General features: G+C 36.7%; 1 protein-coding gene across 1 annotated transcript in view; it reads left to right on the top strand.

Annotated features, from left to right (window-relative positions):
• LOC141428079 (G-protein coupled receptor dmsr-1-like) overlaps window positions 1-16014 on the top strand; it is a gene marked incomplete at its 3' end in the record, with an annotated part of 67124 nt that extends 51110 nt beyond the window's left edge. Inside the window, 2 exon segments of the mRNA XM_074087819.1 lie at window positions 13578-14453; window positions 15834-16014. Coding sequence (XP_073943920.1) covers window positions 13647-14453; window positions 15834-16014 — 988 coding nt within the window.
• Window positions 16015-20140: the final 4126 nt, after the last annotated feature.

Here is a 20140-nt window from a genome sequence, read left to right as displayed (position 1 = left end):
AGCTGTAATGTTACGATCAAAAGAAATGAATGGGGCTTGTGAAGTGAGAGAAATAAGGAGATACGAAATCAAGAGCTGTCTAATGTTGGTCACTTGTCTTGTATTTGTTTCTTTAATTTTGTATGTTTGGTAAAAATATTCATATTCACACATAGGCACACATAAATATATCTGAGGTCCAAGGAACGCAAGGATTCAGATATTGTGTTCAAAATAATAACCTGAGATGCACTGTGAGCGTTGAATCTGACTAATATTATAAATGTGAAAGTTTGTGAGTGAGTGAGTGAGTATGTGAGTGAGTGTGTACGTTTGTTACTTCTTCACGCTGAAACGGCTGGACGGATTTCGATGAAATTTGGCAAAAAGTTAGTTTATAACCTGGATTAAAAAAAAGGATACTCTACTCTATTCTTGAACTAGTAACTGCTGGGCTTAGGAGTCATGAAATTTGGTATGTAGATAGCTGGACATCTGGAATAACACATAGGCTACTTTTTATCCCGATATTCCCACGGGATAGGGATAAAATCTCGAAATATCAACCGCTGGGTTTGAAGTCATGAAATTTGACATGGTTGTTTTAATTTAAAGTCAGTGAAAACCAAGATGTAATTTTAGGGAATTCCCACGAGAATTTTATAAAATCCCGGAATTTCAATTCAACTGCTGTATCTAATGATTTCCTACGCGTGCGAAGCTGCGGGTAAACGCTAGTAATAAATAAAATACAAAAGTTCATTAATGAAATCTTAACGTTTTTGACCATTGTATAAACGCTTTCACACTACATAAGCATCTATCGTGGCGGACCGGACCTAGAATCGACCTTTTTGGCATGTACCCATGGTTACGCATTTTCCCACATTTCGGACTTGTGTGTTAACTTCCACTCTCGCGGAAACCTCACTTTTCCGAATTTAATCAACAGATAAGAGCCGGGCCGTTCCGGAAAAAAATAATATACAGATACGAATATAATATATGAGTTGAATAGTAGGTAGAAACTTAAATGCCCACGTAAATAAACAAACGCCGCGCTTTGTCTGGCTTTTTGCTTTAGGAATAAAAGGTTTCATAACAGCAGCACTGTTTTTGATGTTTCGTTGAAAAATAATACTGATGGTTACACTCAGCGACAATAGGGATGTATAATGTAATTCTGTGGCGTTGAAAATATCTAAGGCCACGTTCATAGTTATTTACATTATGTGCTTTTGTTATCTGACGAGGCGAAACTGTTACTTTAGAGCCGATGCAAATTAGAGGAATTGTTTGTAATCGGATAACAATTACGTAGTCTTAGAGCGAAACTGCGGCGGCGCCGGCGGCGTAGGCCTCTATTTTTGAGACAATGACACGTGATTCGAATATATTAAAGCTTCTCTGACAGAGAAACGCTGATCTAGATCAGTGCTGGTAGCCCAGTTCTTAGTAAGAGTCCAAAATGCTATGAAATGGATTTCAGAAGTTAGTAATCCTTATCTAATTAGGAGCGGGGAGCATAATCCATTGAACTTAACTTTTACCCAAATACCTTTTTGTTTTTCTCCACCTCAGAAATCCAATCAATCCCATTAAGCAAAGTTCACTGGTTTTGGAAATGTATTTTCTCAAACATGACAAGAAATATTGACGTTCTGTTACAAATAATAGGCTGAGAAGTATCGCGTTGCAGGCGCTGTGACTCGGCAGCTTGCGCGCGGTCACTCTAGCGGTCTGCAAAGATATTCCATACAACCTTGCAGGCCGCTGGCCGGCAATGCGACCGTCTTTTGTTTCAACGCCAGCGCGACACGCGCGCACACAACAGGGCGCCCAGACTAGCGTCCCGCCAGCTTCATTTCTTGTTGTTTTATTTTATTTCATGTAATGTTTGAGAAAAGCACTATATAAGCCTCAGCCGGAACCTGGGGTTGCCGGCCTCGCATCCCTCGCTACGCTCGGCCTATATCTGCTTGGCCGGCAACCCCCTACTTCCCGGCCTCTACAGTAATGTACATATTATTTTCTTTTTTGCTTAATGTCACGGGTCCAAAGTAAGAGGGTGCCTAGTTATTACGATGTTATTACAAGCAATTTCTGAATATACTTAACCTGTTTATTTAACATGTGTTCAATTGTGTTCAGCAGTATATTTGTCTTTTTACGACTATTGAAGAAACACTTAACGTAGATTTTGGCGAGAGAACAAAATACCGTAGGTTCTTACTATAAAATGTTATCGAACATGTGGAAAAAAACCTGCCAAGTGCGAGTCGGACTCGCGCACGAAGGGTTCCGTACCATTATCTAGATAACATTAGACAATAGCAAAAAAAACGGCATAAAAATCAAGTTTGTTGTAAATGATTTTTCATCACACTTGCTCGTAAACAAGTGTCGTAACATGCAGGCTACCTTGGTTGCAACCCCCCAAATAAAACCCTCGACCTTAATGTGCTTGTCATGAAACCCGTGGTCGGTAAATGAGTTTGTTCTTGCATGGTGTGCTGCTGCTCCGTGCGCGCGCTGCACACGCACGTTCCATGCACATTCTGCAGAGCGCTGCCAAGAGCGCAGCCAGCGGTATCGGCAATTTAAAAAAAAATATTAGTTTTTCTTTTACAAATATACAATTTTACTCGCAAATGTGATGAAAAACATTGTATGTCGCACGGGCGGTACTAGAATTACGAACATCGACTCATTAAAGGCCTCAGTCTTCGACTTCGAGCTTCTATCGGGTGTCCCAAAAAGGACGCAAGATTTCAATTTGCCGCCATTTTTGTATTTTAGTGCTGGCAACCCTAAAAAAAACTATTTGACAGCTGAATGTTTAGGGTTTGTAAAAATGGCGGGTTATACGAAAGATCAACGCGTTTTTATTATTGAACAATATTTCAAAAGAAGTTTGGCGTGTACGGTTCGAAAATTCCGTGCAAAATATGTTCGGAATATTGACTTGACTTCATCAACTGTGAGCAGAGTGGTTGCAAAATTCAGGGAGAGTGGATCAATTCATGATGTTCATTCCACTGGTCGTCCAAAAACAAGCCGTTCAAATGGCAATGCTTTAAAAGAGGAAATTCGACGCTGCATTGGAGAAATTCAGCCGCATTTATGCAAAATGGTCATAGAAATTTTTGACAAAAGCCTAGGAGGACATTTGCCTGACGTATTGTTGCACAAATAACCCTATTTTATGTATTTCGAGATTTTATATACAAATGTGTTTTTCATCAATTTCAAATCTTGCGTCCTTTTTGGGACACCCTTTAATAGACTCTCGTTCGTAATTCCTTATTTACCGCCCTTAAGACACAATGTACTATAAATATTTATTTCACTTTTTTTTTAATTGATTATACAACTAAAGATTCTATGAGTATTTCAATCGTCTACCTGTTTCCATTAGCAATATCAAGCAAAGAACGGCAAAACAATCACGTTTGTTGCATTGGAGCACCCCTTAAATATTTTTTTATTCTGTTTTTCATATTTCTTGTTATAGCGGCCACAGTAATACATAATCTATGAAAATTTCAATTATATAACTATAACGACTCAAGAGATAGAGACCTGTGACAGACGGACGGACAGATAGACAGACAGACAGACAGCGCAGTCTCACTAATAGGGTTCCGTTGGCACCCTTTGCGTACGGACTGAACCCTAAAAAGTATTATGGGTAAGTCTCAAATAAATGGGAATATTTTTTTCATCTCTCCTGTTCGGAAAGTTTAATTTTCATGGGTAGATAGCCGGGTGGAAAATTGCGTTTTCATCTCTAGGGTGGAAAGTTATTTTTTTTTAATTTTTCGATTAGCCTCGGAGTCGAAGATAATTGGGTTACGTCAATGACACCTATTTTTTTCTCATTTCAGCATGGCCATCTAGATGCACGTCGTGACCAAGGAGCTTATATACAACTGTGGAGGTTGAACGCCGAATATCCGTTTAAAACAAGAAATTTGATCTTTATTGCGTCACGAACATATTCCATCTATTCTTTTTATTCCTTATCTATTCCTGTTTAGCGTCATGTATGTTTTTATTTGTTCTATGTTTGTTCCTATGTTTGTTTTTTATGGCGTTAAATAAATGTATTTTCTTTCTTTCTTTCTTCATCTCTTTCTTTAGTTAGGTTAAGAAAGAGATGGAATATATAAATAAGTAATAAAGGTCAAACTTCAACGCATTCAACCTCCAGTTTTGTAGGTATATAAACTCCTTGGTCGTGACAAACTCGATTTTTTTTTATACTCGGCCGAGGCAAGTGGCCAGGTCGAAAAGGTACCGTTGGTGGTTGGATATAAGTAAATTAAATTTACTGAATACTGAAATTCAATTTAATGATATTCTCATTTTTTTGTACTATTTTACTTTCCTCACAGTCGAAATGAAAAGTAGAATGTCTAACTCGGGTGAAATTACCCATTTCAAATATTTATCAATTTTTATCAATCTACTATTTCTATCGACACCTAATCGACACAGTCTTTTGGTGGGATATTAATTATCCACTTCTAATTTAAAGGTGCGGCCGCTTCTCTAGACACTCTGCTCTCAATGACATTATCTGTCGCTCTCTTGCCACCGTCAATGTGCCAGCGCTACTGGAGCCACCGGGCATCGCTAGGGATGATGGCAAGTGACCAGACGGAATGTCATTGATACCGTGGAAATTGGGTTGTGTACTGGTGTGGGACGCTACTTGCGTAGACACACTTGCTCCCTCCCACATCCGCGGAACAGTTAACAAAGCTGGTGCAGCAGCAGAGGCGGCGGAAAAACTAAAAGTAAACCAATACAAAGGTCTCGGCCCTGAATACAGCTTTGTTCCATTCGGGGTTGAGACCGTGGGGGCCCAGCGCAAAAAATATTATTAAAGAATTGGGATGTCCCAATTTTTGACAACGTATAATAAATCGAAAACCGTTTGGAGAAATAGGCTTTGTGAAGCGTTTTCAGAAATCAGATTCCAAAAATATGATAAACTGAATTAAATAAACAAAATTTAAGTAATGACCTTCATTTGACCCCTGCCGTGTCCCGTCACAAAGGCAGTTCTAAAGCAGGTCTACACTCTAAAGTAAATTGACAGTTTGAAATGTTGCTGTCCTGCTTATAATAGCAAAGGGTGACAAAGACAGAACTTTAATCACATGATGCGCACCCGGCTTTAAACAGTTGTCATTTATCTTAAAGTCCGAAATGTATACGACTATTACCTATGTATTTTTACAAATTAAATTATTAAATTATTACGTTACAAGTAAATATAAAAGAATTTAAATATCAGATTTTAATAAAAAAATATATATTTACTCGTTCTATCACACCATTAAACAAACAAGGAATAATCGAACCTAAAAGAAGAGAAATAAATAAAACTATTTGTCATGGTTCATTTAGGACCCTAAGCCGTGCTTGTATTATTGTCAGATTGTAATGCCACAGATTATGTTATGTATACGACCTGAATTTTTCTAGGCAATGGAACGTGGCTCTCTCCCTGTGACGTCATCCAGCGTATTTCGTAAAAAAATATAAAAAATTAAACACTGATCCAAATTCAAAATCGATGAAAATGGTATCTTAAAATATCGTATTCTTCCCAAAAATAAAATAAAAACTATAGGTTATTTTTTTGGTGCATCCCAATTGTCTAAACGACTTTTTGATACCACAGGGGTAGAAGAGCTGGCAGTTTCCTCGCACCACGTTTCAGCATAGCTATACAGCGAGGAAATGCTGCCAGCATCCTTGGGTCCATGCCGCGGGGGGTTCCATTTACCAATTTTTTCTAGGTTATAGTTTAGTTATTAGTTACTTTTTTTCAACTTTTAGTTTTAATTTTGACTTAGTTTAGTATAATTTAATATCTGAAAAATTTAAGTCAATATGACATCAGTAGCATAAAAGATTCACCCTGGCATACGATTCGGTTTCTTTGATATCATATTGACATTTAAAGGTTGTGCCATATTATCTTGTATTTGCGAAGATTTTACATAAAAATCTGAGTTAAAATGTATTAATCATCAGCAGTTTTACAAGTTCCTTTTTTATAATTATAATTATGGCGCTCGTTCAGAGAGGATTCCTGTGCGCAGCAGTGGGACGTATATAGGCTGGGATGATGATTTGATTATGGCAATGTGTTATGTGTGTGGTCTCAAAAGGGTCTTTATTTGTGTTATGAACAATCGTAGACGTAATGCTGTTATTTAACATACGGAAAAGAACCAGCCCGCTAAGTCAATTTTGTGATAGCGTGTACACAAATAAACTAAGTTATCTTGGGGCTCCATACACCCCGAGGTATCTCTATCTGTTTGGTCAGGGTGCCTAGTGTATGCTTTAGGAGTGGGTTTAGGGCGGTAATTTAAGTCGCGGGGTCGTATAATTTCATTACTATGGCATTCACTCCAGTACTATAATTTTCCCTTAAAACCCCGTCCATTTCTATTTGTCTTCGCTATTTACGTTATCATTATCAAAGACGAGAAATATAACAATGATAATGAAAGCCGCTTTATGTAGGAGCCGATCGAGTTAATCGGTCAATGAAAGCAAAAAGGGAAACCTTATACCTTCTAATGAATTTCAGATGAGTGTGTCTCCTAACTCAAGAGAATTTGTTTAATGAGGGTTATCGTATGAATTCGCCACTAGAGGCGCTAGTGTAGCGTGAGGTCTCCGAAATGTCAAATCTCATCTAGTGAGACAAAAAACGATAGCCCTCATTGGAAAATTAATAATTCCAAGATTATTACTGCTAAATATTTTTAACAGGGTTTTTACATTTTTCGTCAGTGTTATCTAAAATTCAATTAAAAGCGGTGAGATGCTAATGAGATCCGATAACATTTATTCTATCGTTTCGATAATTTTACAAGTATAGGTATGTTTATATTATGTTATGTTACGGTGCGTAGTGACAATGTGTATAAATCCACCAGTGCCACTTGACTTGAGGCACATATGGGAGCTAATCTTTTTCTCAACCATTTACTCCTATAAGTCCAGCGGAGATATGTTTAAGCTTCGCTTTTTGTGGGCTTCAGTTCGCTCGATTAAAGGCTGACACCGCGATCGCCTTTCAATACTCCTACGTACATAGGTACCACCGTCTTGCTTGATTGCTCGATGTTGCCACTTCAAGTAAAACAGCGCTTCAGAGCGTCAACTATTTATTATATGTATACCTACAGGGTGGCTTTGACGACAGGGCTTTAAATTTAAGGTTTGAATTTACTCGTATACCTAACTGAGCTACTTTTGTTTTGTAAAATATTCAGATTCTTTGAATTCCGATAATTTATTGATCATTAAAGTTTAATTGTTAAATCAGTGCATCGGACATGGCGGTGTTTTCGATGTTTCATGGTACGAGTAATTTATTTGGTACGAGGGCCGTTAAATAGGTAATTTGACATCTTTCAGATAAACATAATTATCAATGTGCTATTAATTCGTCATATTATTGCATATATTAAAAAATGCATTAAATCTGTAAAAAATGAACGCTGGTCATGTTTTTAAAAAGTTGTAGAATAAAAGTAGGTAGCTCAGTTATGCGAGTAGAATCGAACCTTACATTTGGAGCCCCATGCCCAGAGACACCCTGTATAAAGTTCTAACAAATGACGTATTATGAACGCTTCTGTACCTACCTACCAATACTTTAAGAGACGTTACCTCACATCAAAAACAAGGCCGTTTTATATCGTTATATTGTTTTAGTTGTCATTACCAGAACCAAATACACTAAATTAAAATTCTATCCTACCAGACGAGATACATAATCTATACGGTTGCCTACATTTTAATTTTTAACTCTCTCTGTATGTGCTGTTGGTAGCGTCTATGTGTGTAGTACATACGTCATTGGAAGTAACTACTACAGAACCAACTGAATTGAAAAGTCTTTTCACAGGAAATATAATAATGCTTGGTTCGACGGCATCCATGCATAATAACGACTCATAAGGGAACTCTTCTTTTTAGTCCAATTCCGAGCGGGTAGCCGGTAACGTCAAATGAAGATGCTTAAATTTAACGCAACAGTTAAGGTCCCGGAACGGACCCAGTTAACCGGAATAACTCGATTTGTCTGAGAAGAGTGTCGTTAAAAGACAAAAATGTCTGAACCGTCAGCGTCGACTTGCGCTAAGCAGGGATACGTTAACCATTCTTTCCTTTTGTGCAGAAGCATTAATAATGTGTTATCTTATTGCGTTTTTTATGGAACAAGAAGTTGTTAGCGGCGTAATTGTTACGATCGAGCGGGGGGGGGGGGGGGGGGCAGCCGAAAACATGACAACTTCCCGAAAGTATAAAGTGCCCTTGGGCCGTCCACCATTAAATGTAGCCCTTTCAAGGAACATCATTCCTGTTAAATTACTACAAAGTTTTTTGGTATAGCTAGCTGGCAGATTACATCTTGTGGAAGAAATAAATTGTTTTGTTTGTCGTATTTTATAACAAAACTTGAATGATAAAGTTAAAATTACTGTGAAGGGGGATTTATGTTTATTCTATTTTTATTGTTTGACAGTCTAAACAATAGTACATTGTGTATTAAGGGGCGTAAGAAGGGGATGTAATCCCCTTATGTCCCGTGATACACACAATGATTTTCATCACATTGCGAGGAAAAAATGCAAAAAATTAAATTATTTTGTGTCCAAACACTTCACAGCTCAGCAAAAGCAAGACTCTAAGAAAACAACTGAATAAAATATGGCTACCCGCCAATACAGGGGCTACTTCAAAATTCGAAAATCGAAGTTCGTATCGTACCGTCCCTCTCACTCTCGTATTAAATAATATTAGCATCAGGAAAACGATATGAATTTCGATTTTCGAATTTCGTGCTAGCCCCCTGATTGTCACTTTTATCGAGTCGTCTACCATAATACTAAGAACCGTGTTTAGTTAAGAATTCGAATGGCCTTACGGCCAGATTATTCCAACATGCTTAAAATATATTTACTAAAATTATTGCAAAACAATTTGATATAAATTTAAAATATAAAAATAACGAAGTTTCATGAAATGTGGCAAATTTTTATGGTGTTAAATTGGGTTATATCTAAGTTTTAAAGATCTAAATAAAACGTTGACTGTCTTGAAACCTCTTTAGTCTGAAATGACGTACCTACTAACTTTTTAAAACCAACATCATAACTCCCTTGGGGAGGAAAACTATACGTAAATCCATAATTCCCGCGGGAACAATTGAAGCCACTGTCTTTTAGTATATAGGCGTGGAATAACGTCATTGACGAGCAAGTGTGTTGAAAAAAAAAAAACTTAATCCTCTTACTCATGAACGCTTCTTCATGCTATATTTCTTTCATTTTTATTCAGATTATAATTTTAATGGGTCGAATTCGCATGTATTATTTAGTAAAATGAATATATCATTACAATTATGTAATCTTTTACATATTTAACATATTATGAAACAAGTAGCCTGTTACCCGCGACTCTGTTCGCGTAGCATTCGTTTATCGTTATCCCGCAGGAACTATTCTATTTCCCGGGAGAAAAACTATCCTATGTCCTTCTCCGTAACTCAAACTTTATGTGTACCGAATTTCATCTAAATCGGTTAAGCGGCTTTAACGTGATGGAGTAACAATCAAACAAACAAACAGACTTACAAACGTTCGCATTTATAATATTAGTGGGATTTACTCCATTAGTATTTTTCGCGTGAGTTTGACGAAGTACGTTATACTTATAGCTTAAATTATATTTTTATGTAATTATGTCCTAGATAGTTACTACAGTAATTATAAACAAAGTAGGTATAGTTAATTACATATTATAAAAGTTAATTTTAAATTCTAATGAGAACCACATTTCTATGATCCATCCCAGCCTATATACGTCCCACTGCTGGGCACAGGCCTCCTCTCAGAACAAGAGCGCTTGGGCCATAGGTGGGCGGATTGGGAACTTCACACGCACCATTGAATTGCTTCGCAGTTTTGTGCAGGTTTCCTCACGATGTTTTCCTTCACCGCAAAGCTCGTGGTAAATTTCAAATGTAACTCCGCACATGAATTTCGAAAAACTCACAGGTGCGAGCCGGTGTTTGAACCCACGACTCTTGGCTTGAGAGGCGATTGGTCAAACCACTAGGCCACCACGGCTTTCTATGATAGTTCCACTAACATTTTATTTGTTCTTATCCAATGATGCGACCCATGAGAAAACATCAAAAATCTTTGCGCAGAACTCTCTACTTAACGGAGAATAGTTACACCGAACGGGTGAACGGGTGATGAAATAGGTCACATAGTAATAAGAAAGCGTTTGCAAACAATAAGCTGGTTGACAAAGTTACAAAGTGCAGGATTATACGCTGTTGCAGTGGAGCAAAGCGCTCTGTGCCGTTAAACCTCCCCACTCGCAAGTAAAGTAATTGTAATGGAGTGAACACCTCAGAAGCTTACAATGGAAGATACATTCTCACGTTACTAAGTACGGCACAAGTTGGAAACGGAATTGCAGACTAACTCATACGAGACATATTTCAACCTAACCAGCTCTTCCGTCTCAGCTATAATAGGTAGCATATTTTCATGAACCATTTTTGTGTACTAAATTACTATTAATGTTGTTTTCATTGTAAAAGTTAATTAATATATAGAAACTACCTACACCAATTAATTTGTTTTAATTAGGTACAAACGATTGCTTTCATGCAGGTCCTTACATTACTCGATATTTTGATATACTGAAATTAGTTAATCGTAAAATTTTATCGACATTTTGAAGTGTCATAACATAAACAATTGAACTTTGCGAAACCCTCGCGTTTGAACGAACTAAGCTAGATCCGAAAATTCTTGCAAAAAAAGTTCACATGTAGTAGGTACCTACCTAGTCGTAGCAACGGAAAAATTTCTATGTATTATAATTACACAGAAAACCTTTGTTTAGATAATATCATCGAAATTGTCCTGGTTTAGAAAATCAATAAAAAAAAAGTATTATATACAAAGATTGCTTGTTTCGAGTAAAGTATAAGATTTAGTTTCCTAACCTAGAAATGGAGACCCGATACGATACCCTTATACTAAGCCAGTAAGGTCCCGTCTCGAAGGCCTAAATGTTTCGCTTCACAAAAGGCACTAAGTATAACCGTTACCTTCTCTTCGATATCGACTAAAAGCACGCCCAAAACAAGTTTATTGTTGGCTGTGGTTATGCTGTGTAAGTTTTTTTAAAATAAATAAATAAATAATACAATGTATTATACATCTGACATATTTTGCAATGGCTTAATTATACTGAAGTTCGTTAAATATATAGGCATATTTGTGGTCTTGATAATTGAGCATAATCAAGGTTCTTATTCGACACCGGGTAACTAATTAAGCAGCGATGTCCTGTTTACAGTTTTTGAGCTCACCGAAAGCCTTGAGTGGACATGTAGAGTGGAGTTAGCACACCTTCATTTGTGTTTGCTTAGTTAGAATTAGATTGGATTTACTCTGTGTTCTAATGAGTTCGTTTTATGGAGTGAAACGACCTGAAACAACCCGATTACACTAGGAAACAGTATTTGTTCTACACGAATTGTATTTTACTCTTGTTTTGACATTTTAGAAACAGAGATTTGAAAAATAGGTACATATATGACCTATAAACAATTATTACTTTGCTCACCTGCAACCTTAATTAGGTTGCGGGTGAGCAAATTAATTATTTATAGTTCATTGATATGGACCTCCGCAAATTAACGCCTGATTCAATAAATTAGGTACATTATATATTTTTTTCTAAATACCGCTATACTAACATAAATAATGACAAAGATACCTATATGTTTGTTATAATGAACTGAAAACAATACATCCTTTTTCCTTGGACAGTCGTGTAAAAAATCTTAAAATAAAGAATACTGAATGAAAGTATTCGCAGAGTTTAGGTACTCACAATTAATCATTCTGTCACGCTGACTTTGTACCAAACGTGAAATAATCCTCAGCGGAAAAACCAGCAACACCACTAAAAAATCTTTAGGTATCTGACGCGCATGTTGTCAGAGCTAAAGCGTATGTGCGTGAAATAGTAGATTGCTCAACAAGGGACTAAAACAAGCCATAATGACACGAGATGTTTGTCATATGATGCTATAGTTCAAGTGGCAATATGGTTGTTTAGTCTCGTGTTAAACACTCTACTTTCACTTTGAATGCGAGAAAAAAAACAATGTTCTGTTCAAAATTACAATATTAATTTTTAAAAACGTACGCTCGACTAATGGACAGGCCATCTCTTCAAAGTACAAACAGCAAAAAAAAATAGTTGCGCGGTTTTTTCTTTTCTTTTATTGGTGAAGTGACGCTTTAAAAGCTTACATATTTAGCCAACAGTTACGAAATTGAAAACTATTGTAAAACTAATTGGACTAATTGAATAGATTCATATTCGTAAACATTAATTGTTTCACGAAATTAAATCGTGTATTTTTTTAAATATTTTTGCATAGTTGTCAATTTGAGGTTATTTCCACGCCCTAAAAATTCGCCATTCACAAACACCGTGTTGGCTGTTTAGGGTTTGGCTGTTTAGTTAGGGGTCAACGTAAATAAAAACAAATACTTCAATCCCTAGAGAATAAAAAGGAGCTTTAGTCCCGATATACAGAGACTAAAGTAACATTTTAAGAGTATGAGAAGTGAGAACGTATTTTAATGTTTGACAGAGGACGGTTATTAAAAAGCCAAAAACGCAAATCCATTCCATGCCAATTGCATGCAAAGCCATTTGGCAAAATTCGCATATGTAGGTACCTCGCGGCAATTTCCATAGGTAGGTACTCGTAATTTCTATAGACTTATATTATTACCGACTAAATTGGGATACTTACCTATGTTCTTAGTATATCCATCCGCTTCTCTTATACTAATAGATATGTAAGTACACAGTTTAAAAAGTATGACACACTTTATCTTTAGGCGTATATGCGTAGTTCAAATTGAAGACACTAGAATATTAATATTAAAACCCTTACGTTTATCCGACTTGGTCAGCATTTATTTGGTCCTTATCCCTTGAAATATTAATAACATCACATGTTTCTTTATCAGCACAGACCCTAGCCATGTCGCCATGTGTGATCCAGCTTCAATTTAATGCCGTAAAGGCTTGAATAATAGCCGTCGAGAATGATAATGTTCGCACATTTTCCCAGCGAAACCTAGCAGTAGCAGTACGACTCTATTCGCATATAAAGTTGAGTCTAAGAAATAATTGCGGACCCGTTGGCTGCCTCAGACAGAGATAGTGCTGTTGATTATTCTGTTACATAATACTCATATGCATATTAACCGAAGAAAACAAAATATTATTATCGCTGCTAACCTGGAAACTTTAATTGGAGTCATAAATATTTTTCACAGCAAAAAAACCTTTTCAAGCTAGCCTTATTTCAATTTCTTAAAATGTTAAGATGCCAGTACGTAAAACGAAATAATTGGGCTCTATGTGAAAAATCGGAAACCCCCAATTTATCTGATTATGCACATAGGATCATGAGATTATAATTGGTATTTCTTTATTTTCAGATCTCCAATAACTCGCATGGACGAATAAGATATACCTTTGCGACTCAAACCAACACAGACTCCTCCAAGATGTCGAGCGAGGGAAGCGGAGACGGAGGCGAGGACCTTGTATCGATGGCATACTGTTACCCCTGGGGGATGGGATTCCGGGACGTTTTCGCACAGATCCACGGCTACATCGCGCTGGTCATCTGCGTGCTCGGCTCCGTCGCTAACTCCGTCAATATCGCCGTGCTCAGCCGCAAAGAGATGGCCTCTTCCACTAACTCCATCCTCACCGGCCTCGCCGTCGCCGACCTTCTCGTCATGATCGACTATATCCCGTTCGCATGCCTCATATACGTCAAGATTGGTTCTGAACAGAGCAGAAACTCCTACGCTTCCGCAGTGTTTGTGTACTTCCATTCTATCTTCAGTCAGACGTTTCACACTATCTCTATCTGGCTGACGATCACGCTCGCGATATGGAGATATATCGCGATTAAGTTTCCACAAATGAATAGAACGTTCTGTGGTAAAAGAAACACCAATATAGCTATTACTTTAGCTTATGTCGTGTGTCCAGTGTTGTGTCTTCCTATCTATTTTGCTATGAATATTACGGAAGTCCTGACCTCCAGTGCAGGGAGTACAAACTTGACAGTGAATAGTACTAGTGCGGTAAACGTAACGTCCACCGCGGCTCCTAAGTACGCCATTACTATGACCAGTAATAAAACGTTATTGACTGCTATATTTTGGATTTACAGTGTATTTATTAAACTTATACCTTGTTTAGTATTATCAATTTTGAGCGTGTGTTTGATTATAAAAATGAAATCGAGTGACAGAAGACGGCAAAAACTATTGAAAAAGTCAGCCATAACGACGAATGAGGTAATTATTATATTAATTTTATTATTTTTGACTTGAGTTTTTAGATAACATATTGGCAACTATACAAGTTTGAACTGCACTTTTGGATATAATTAAGATTTATTAGGCTCATAAGCTAAAACACTGTAGATAAATATCAATTAAATCCTAAAAATAATCATAAATGTGTGTGTGTGTGTGTGTGTGTGTGTGTGTGTGTGTGTGTATGTTTCTATTTTTTTCGTGTGAAAATTACGCGATATGATTTTACAAAAATCAGAAATATTTATGTAGGTAAGTACCTAAGTATCCACTTTTATATCTCTCACCATTTTACAATATCGAAAACGTATTGGACATCGCGGTGATTTATCTCACGTTATTAAGATGATTTATCATTTCGAATCCGAGAGCAAAGGCTTCTCAAAATTTATGCTCTCCCGGGTGCCCGCAATCGCACCCAATTAAGAAAGTTGTATCAACAAGATGTCAAAGTCAAAATATTATTGTAAATCTAGATTGCTTATAGCCATCACTAGTAAAACGAATGCTAGTAAATTACACAATGTTGGTTTTTAGGATTCCGTAGGCAAAATGGCAAAAAAGGGCCCCTTAAAGTGTAGTCATGACCAATCCGTCCGTGTGTCACAGAAATTTTAATAAACTTGCAAAATTTATATTGTTGGAATTTGGAGTAAAGGCGTCTGTGTAAGCCGCTATTTAGTTTGATAATTAATATAACAAAAATATAAATATATAACAAATATCTCTAGGGAGGACTTTACATGTAAGGGCCCGGCTACACGTAGCGACTTGCATGCACCAACTCCTTGTGCAAAAATCGGCGCAAAAACTGTATGGCGTCCAAAAGCCATTTGTGCGGTATAGGTACCGTTTTGTCGCGTCTTGACGCACATGCTTAATTGTGCAAATTTGAATGATTGAGCGTGTACCCTAACAGAAGCAGAAAAAATCAGCTAACATCGACGTGTGGCACATATTGCGACAGTCAAACTAAAGGTTGTATCGTAATGCTTTCTAATGTAGGCATACTTACCATGGAATAGAAGAAAGAAGTTGGGAAGGCCTATCTTGGCACATGCACCGCAATTATGAGCGAATGCTCACCATGTCTGGCCACGTCAGATTAAAAGGAGTTGGACCGTAGTTCCCACACAGGCTAGTAGAGAATGATTTGAAGTGAGCGAAGAGTGAAAGATATGGGCCAGTGGTCAAAACAAGCAACCCGGTGGGAATCGAATCGTTACGGGGCCACACCAGTGAAGTGCACCTCAGTGCAGGTCGGGTTCGAACCCATGACTTCAGAGCTATAAGTCAAACCCTACTATGGATTTAACGTGTGTGAAAATTGTGTATCTACTTTAAGAAATAAATTTGCAGGGTGAAAAGGCGCGCCTGAACGAAGACGGTGGGAAACGTGGCGGCGGGCGTACTGACCGCACCACCCGCATGCTGCTGGCCCTGCTCGGCCTCTTCCTGGCTACGGAACTGCCCCAGGCGCTGTTCGGACTCCTCACGGCGCTTGCGCCGCACCTGTTTCAACTTTGCTACTACACATTCGGTAAATATCTATATTAATTGGACCTAATCTCTCATAATACTCGTACCAACCACAACCACATTACTCCCTTGTCTAACGTCAAGGAGACTGGTCTCGGATAGGAAATCTCCCGTCTGGAGGCTGACTACTATTGCCAATAGTTGCAGCGACATGACGGAATTAGTAGAGCAAACCTTGGCTTATCGGTGATACTTGGTAATTCGGTGATACTATGCGTTATTATCTTAATATGTTGAGCTCACAATAGTGAAATGCAAGCAATTAAATTGCTGGCAAACCGGATTTAAGATTTGCGAGCATCAAAACTGACAGCAGCCATCGATTTTATAACATAATAAAGCAGTATTAGTGATACTGTATCACCGAATTACCAAGTATCATCGATAAGCCAAGGTTTGCTCTACCGATATAAATTAAGTTTTTAAGATTCACTTTTGTTTTGCATGTGATGTTTACCTATAAGTGATTATGATACTCGGCTCAACATGTTAATACAAGCAGCGATTTCTGTTAACAATTGTTGGTGAATCTTAAATAATTATTAAATATCTCCAACGTACTTCTTACTCAATACTTTAATCATGACAGATCCGTTAGAGTCAATACCATGCTGCTAAAAAAGGGTTAATGTGAAATGACACACGTGGTTACTTTATTAAACTTCTTGCTGATATCATGATGATGAGAAGAATGACTGATCGCAGGCTAAAGTCGACTTTTTATAGCAGAGTGTAAGTATCTACACGCACGGAATAATATATACAATCATAGTTATTTCTATCCCGTTTTATAAATACCTACATGCGTAGTAGGTCGCTTGTAGGCAGTACCCCTAGTGTAAGTTTTCGGTTACAAAATACGTATCGATCGCGTTCGCGTTAAAATCTCAATTTATATGGACGAACAGCGCCTCTAGCGGAACGTTTGCGATGTTCGTGTTTCTATACAAATTGAGATTTTAACGTGAACGCGATCGAGACGTATTTTGTAACCGAAAAATTACACTAAGGGCACTGATCCGTAAAGTCACGCACGGTGGGAGTACTTGGGAGTCTCCTTAATAAGACTAACTATTGAATCTGGCCACGTAGATAGTCGATATAATTAGTTACTTTATTAGCTTTAAGAAAATATCAGCCCTGTTGTACTTTGTAAATATACTCTTAGTAACTTAGTTTTTAATTGAATGGCTGTGCCTGGCAGCATCAAGTTTTTGCTGTTAAACAGACTTCAAAAACGTTTAGTTATCTCAGATACTTGAATGATGTTGATAAGTAAAACAATGAGCAATGATCTGTGACCTCATCGCAGAACTAATGAAGTATCTACGAGTAAGTTAGAACGGTTTCGTAATCCGTGTGTTGGTATGCGTATATAGTAGGTACGTGACGTAACTGGCTATCGGATTATCCGTAATTAAATATGTCGTAACATTACGGCTGGCATCGCAGTTATTAATTTCACTATAAGGACTTATAATAATTTCTTGTAAAAACTAAAGTACCAAGGTTACTGAGAACTGCTCAGAGTTTTTATTTTTTAATTATTTTATTTCAATCTATAAAACTAAAACGTAAACTAAATAAATCTATAAATACAAAGAAAATAAGAACTCTAAACTTTCAGTTTATATATCCAACGTACCTATACCGCTTCTGAACCACCGCGATGATGTGATAGAGCTATGGAAAATATCAATCTTATTGCGCGTGAAATTTACCTTAAAAACATTCTCAAAACTCGAAGATCGATTAATCGTCCCCGAAAGTGCTCACATGGCAAATTTCGTCGAAATCATTAAAGCCGAGATCCCCGATATAAGTAACTATCATTTTATTGTTTAATAAATAAATACACAAGAGTTGCTCGTTTCTTGCTCGTTTAAAGACAAAAGACAAACGTATGTGAACAAATGTATGTGAATAATATGGAATAGATTTAATCGAATAAGTAAGTGACTTGATTTTGTAATATTATTACTGTCTTTGTCTTCTAACCGAGAGCTGTTTTCTTCTACTTTACATTGCCGTAGCAACTACTACTACTCAAGACTGTTGATAATTGACTTTCATTTCGAACATAAATACCATTAAGACAATGTAAACAAAATACAACAAATATTTACTTTAAATAACGAACGGAAAACACTCGGATGATTGAATGTGACAAAGTTTGAAGTATTACTATAATTTAAATTTTGGTGAGCCACATAAAAGCCGTATTATCATACATATTATATTTGAGAGGACCAAGGATTGCTCGAAGTTTCTTTTTGTAAAATTATATTTTTGGAGAATAAGCTTTAAATGTAAAACGTAAACTAGATAAATACTTCTGACCTAGATTTGAGCGTTAGACCGCCAGTTTGCAAATTACCAATCTTTTTGCGCGTGAAATTTACGCGTAAAACCGCTAAAAACTTGTCTCAGAGATGTTACGAGTAAGACCAAGCTAAATCGACTATTCACCGCGGACAGCTCCCACATATTAAATTTAGTTGAAACTTTTGGAGCCGTTTCCGAGATCCCCAGAATAAATAAATACATAAGAATTGATCCTTACAGATATAACATTCATATAATAATTTCATTACCTACTTGCATGCCAAATTCTCTAATATATTTTTAAACGTGCATACAAAATACGAAATATACCTTAATAAAAACCTCACTTGAAATATAAATGGTATTTATTAAGAAAATTTAATTGTATTAATTGCTTTAAATTAATGGAAGCATTTTCAATAATTGTATTCCTGCAAATGAGTTCATATTTTATTGTGAAAAGGTTTTCATGTGATACCCTATCCCATCGCACCCATTTGTATCCAAATAACGTTTAGCTTTTTGTCACTTAAGGTATAATGTATGGCAAATTTCAAGCGTTTAGCTTCAGCGATTTGGACTGTGCGCTGATATATCAGTCCGTCAGTAGTCAGTCAGGCTTTGAATTTTATATATATAGATAAGCATAATCTGCGAGATACCGGTATGGGTTTCTAGTTAAAACGATTTTTAGTCTGCACGTACTAATTCCTAAAAGCAAAATACTAACTTTTTAAATATTTAAGGGGGCCCCCATACAACAAATGTAATTTTTTTGCCATTTTTTGCTAATCCAATGAAGTTGTATAGATGGTATGGAACCTTTCGTGCGCGAGTCTGATTAGCACTTTGCTTAAGCCAAGCTTTGACATGAAATATTGAGTCAAAGTCAAAATATCTTTATTCAATTTAGATTGTAACAAGCACTTATGAATGTCAAAAAAATCTACACCGGTTCGAAAAAACCTCTGTTGAGAAGAGTCTGGCAATAAACCTAGGTATATTTTGTAAACAGATTTACAATCATATTTTAGTGATATCTATACATCACAAGTATTTAGCACAACTACATATTTTAAAACAGTTCTCAATTCGCTATTTGGAGTAAGCACTCGCCAATGCGGATCGGATTATTTCCAAATTTCCCTTATCCATGATATAATCATTAATTTTTAATAATACGCCTTATATATTTAATGTCTTCTTGACAATAGATTTAAATTTTGTGTCTGTTTCCAAGTCTTGGAAACTTCTATAACTTCATACGTTTACCCGTTTTCGCCATATACATAGCCAGGTATCATTTCTTAGTGTGTATAAAAAAAATGTGTATAGGGTTATTTAAAACCTGTACTATACTTTAAACCACATTAGGGCTACTAATTACTAATATGATCCAAGTACAAAAATACTGTGATTCGAAAAAAAAAAAGTTTTGCATGGAAGTGGAGTCGCAAGAAGACTTTCTAATTTCGATGTTTTCCCACTTATATCGTATTAGTAATCAGTAACCCTAATATGGGTTACAGTATAGTACAGGATTTTTTTTATCAACCTGTAGGTATATTGAAATTTACTGTTCTCATTTTAATTAAAGCATGCATGCCTTCGCCTTCTTTTGGGGATGCTCAACTACCAGAATGCAATGTAATACTGCCATGTTATATTTCTAGCACGCGTACATGTAGGTATAGCGAGGAAACTGAATCACTACTGGTACTGGGTGGAACCGTTGTACGACCAATGTTATGTTGACATCCCATACATTTGCCCAAAGAAATCATAGCGAAATAGACACGAAC

Source organism: Choristoneura fumiferana, chromosome 5, assembly GCF_025370935.1.
Source record: "Choristoneura fumiferana chromosome 5, NRCan_CFum_1, whole genome shotgun sequence".
NCBI lineage: Eukaryota > Metazoa > Arthropoda > Insecta > Lepidoptera > Tortricidae > Choristoneura > Choristoneura fumiferana.
Note: the sequence above shows the minus strand (reverse complement) of the source record. Positions and strands in the feature narration are given on the sequence as shown.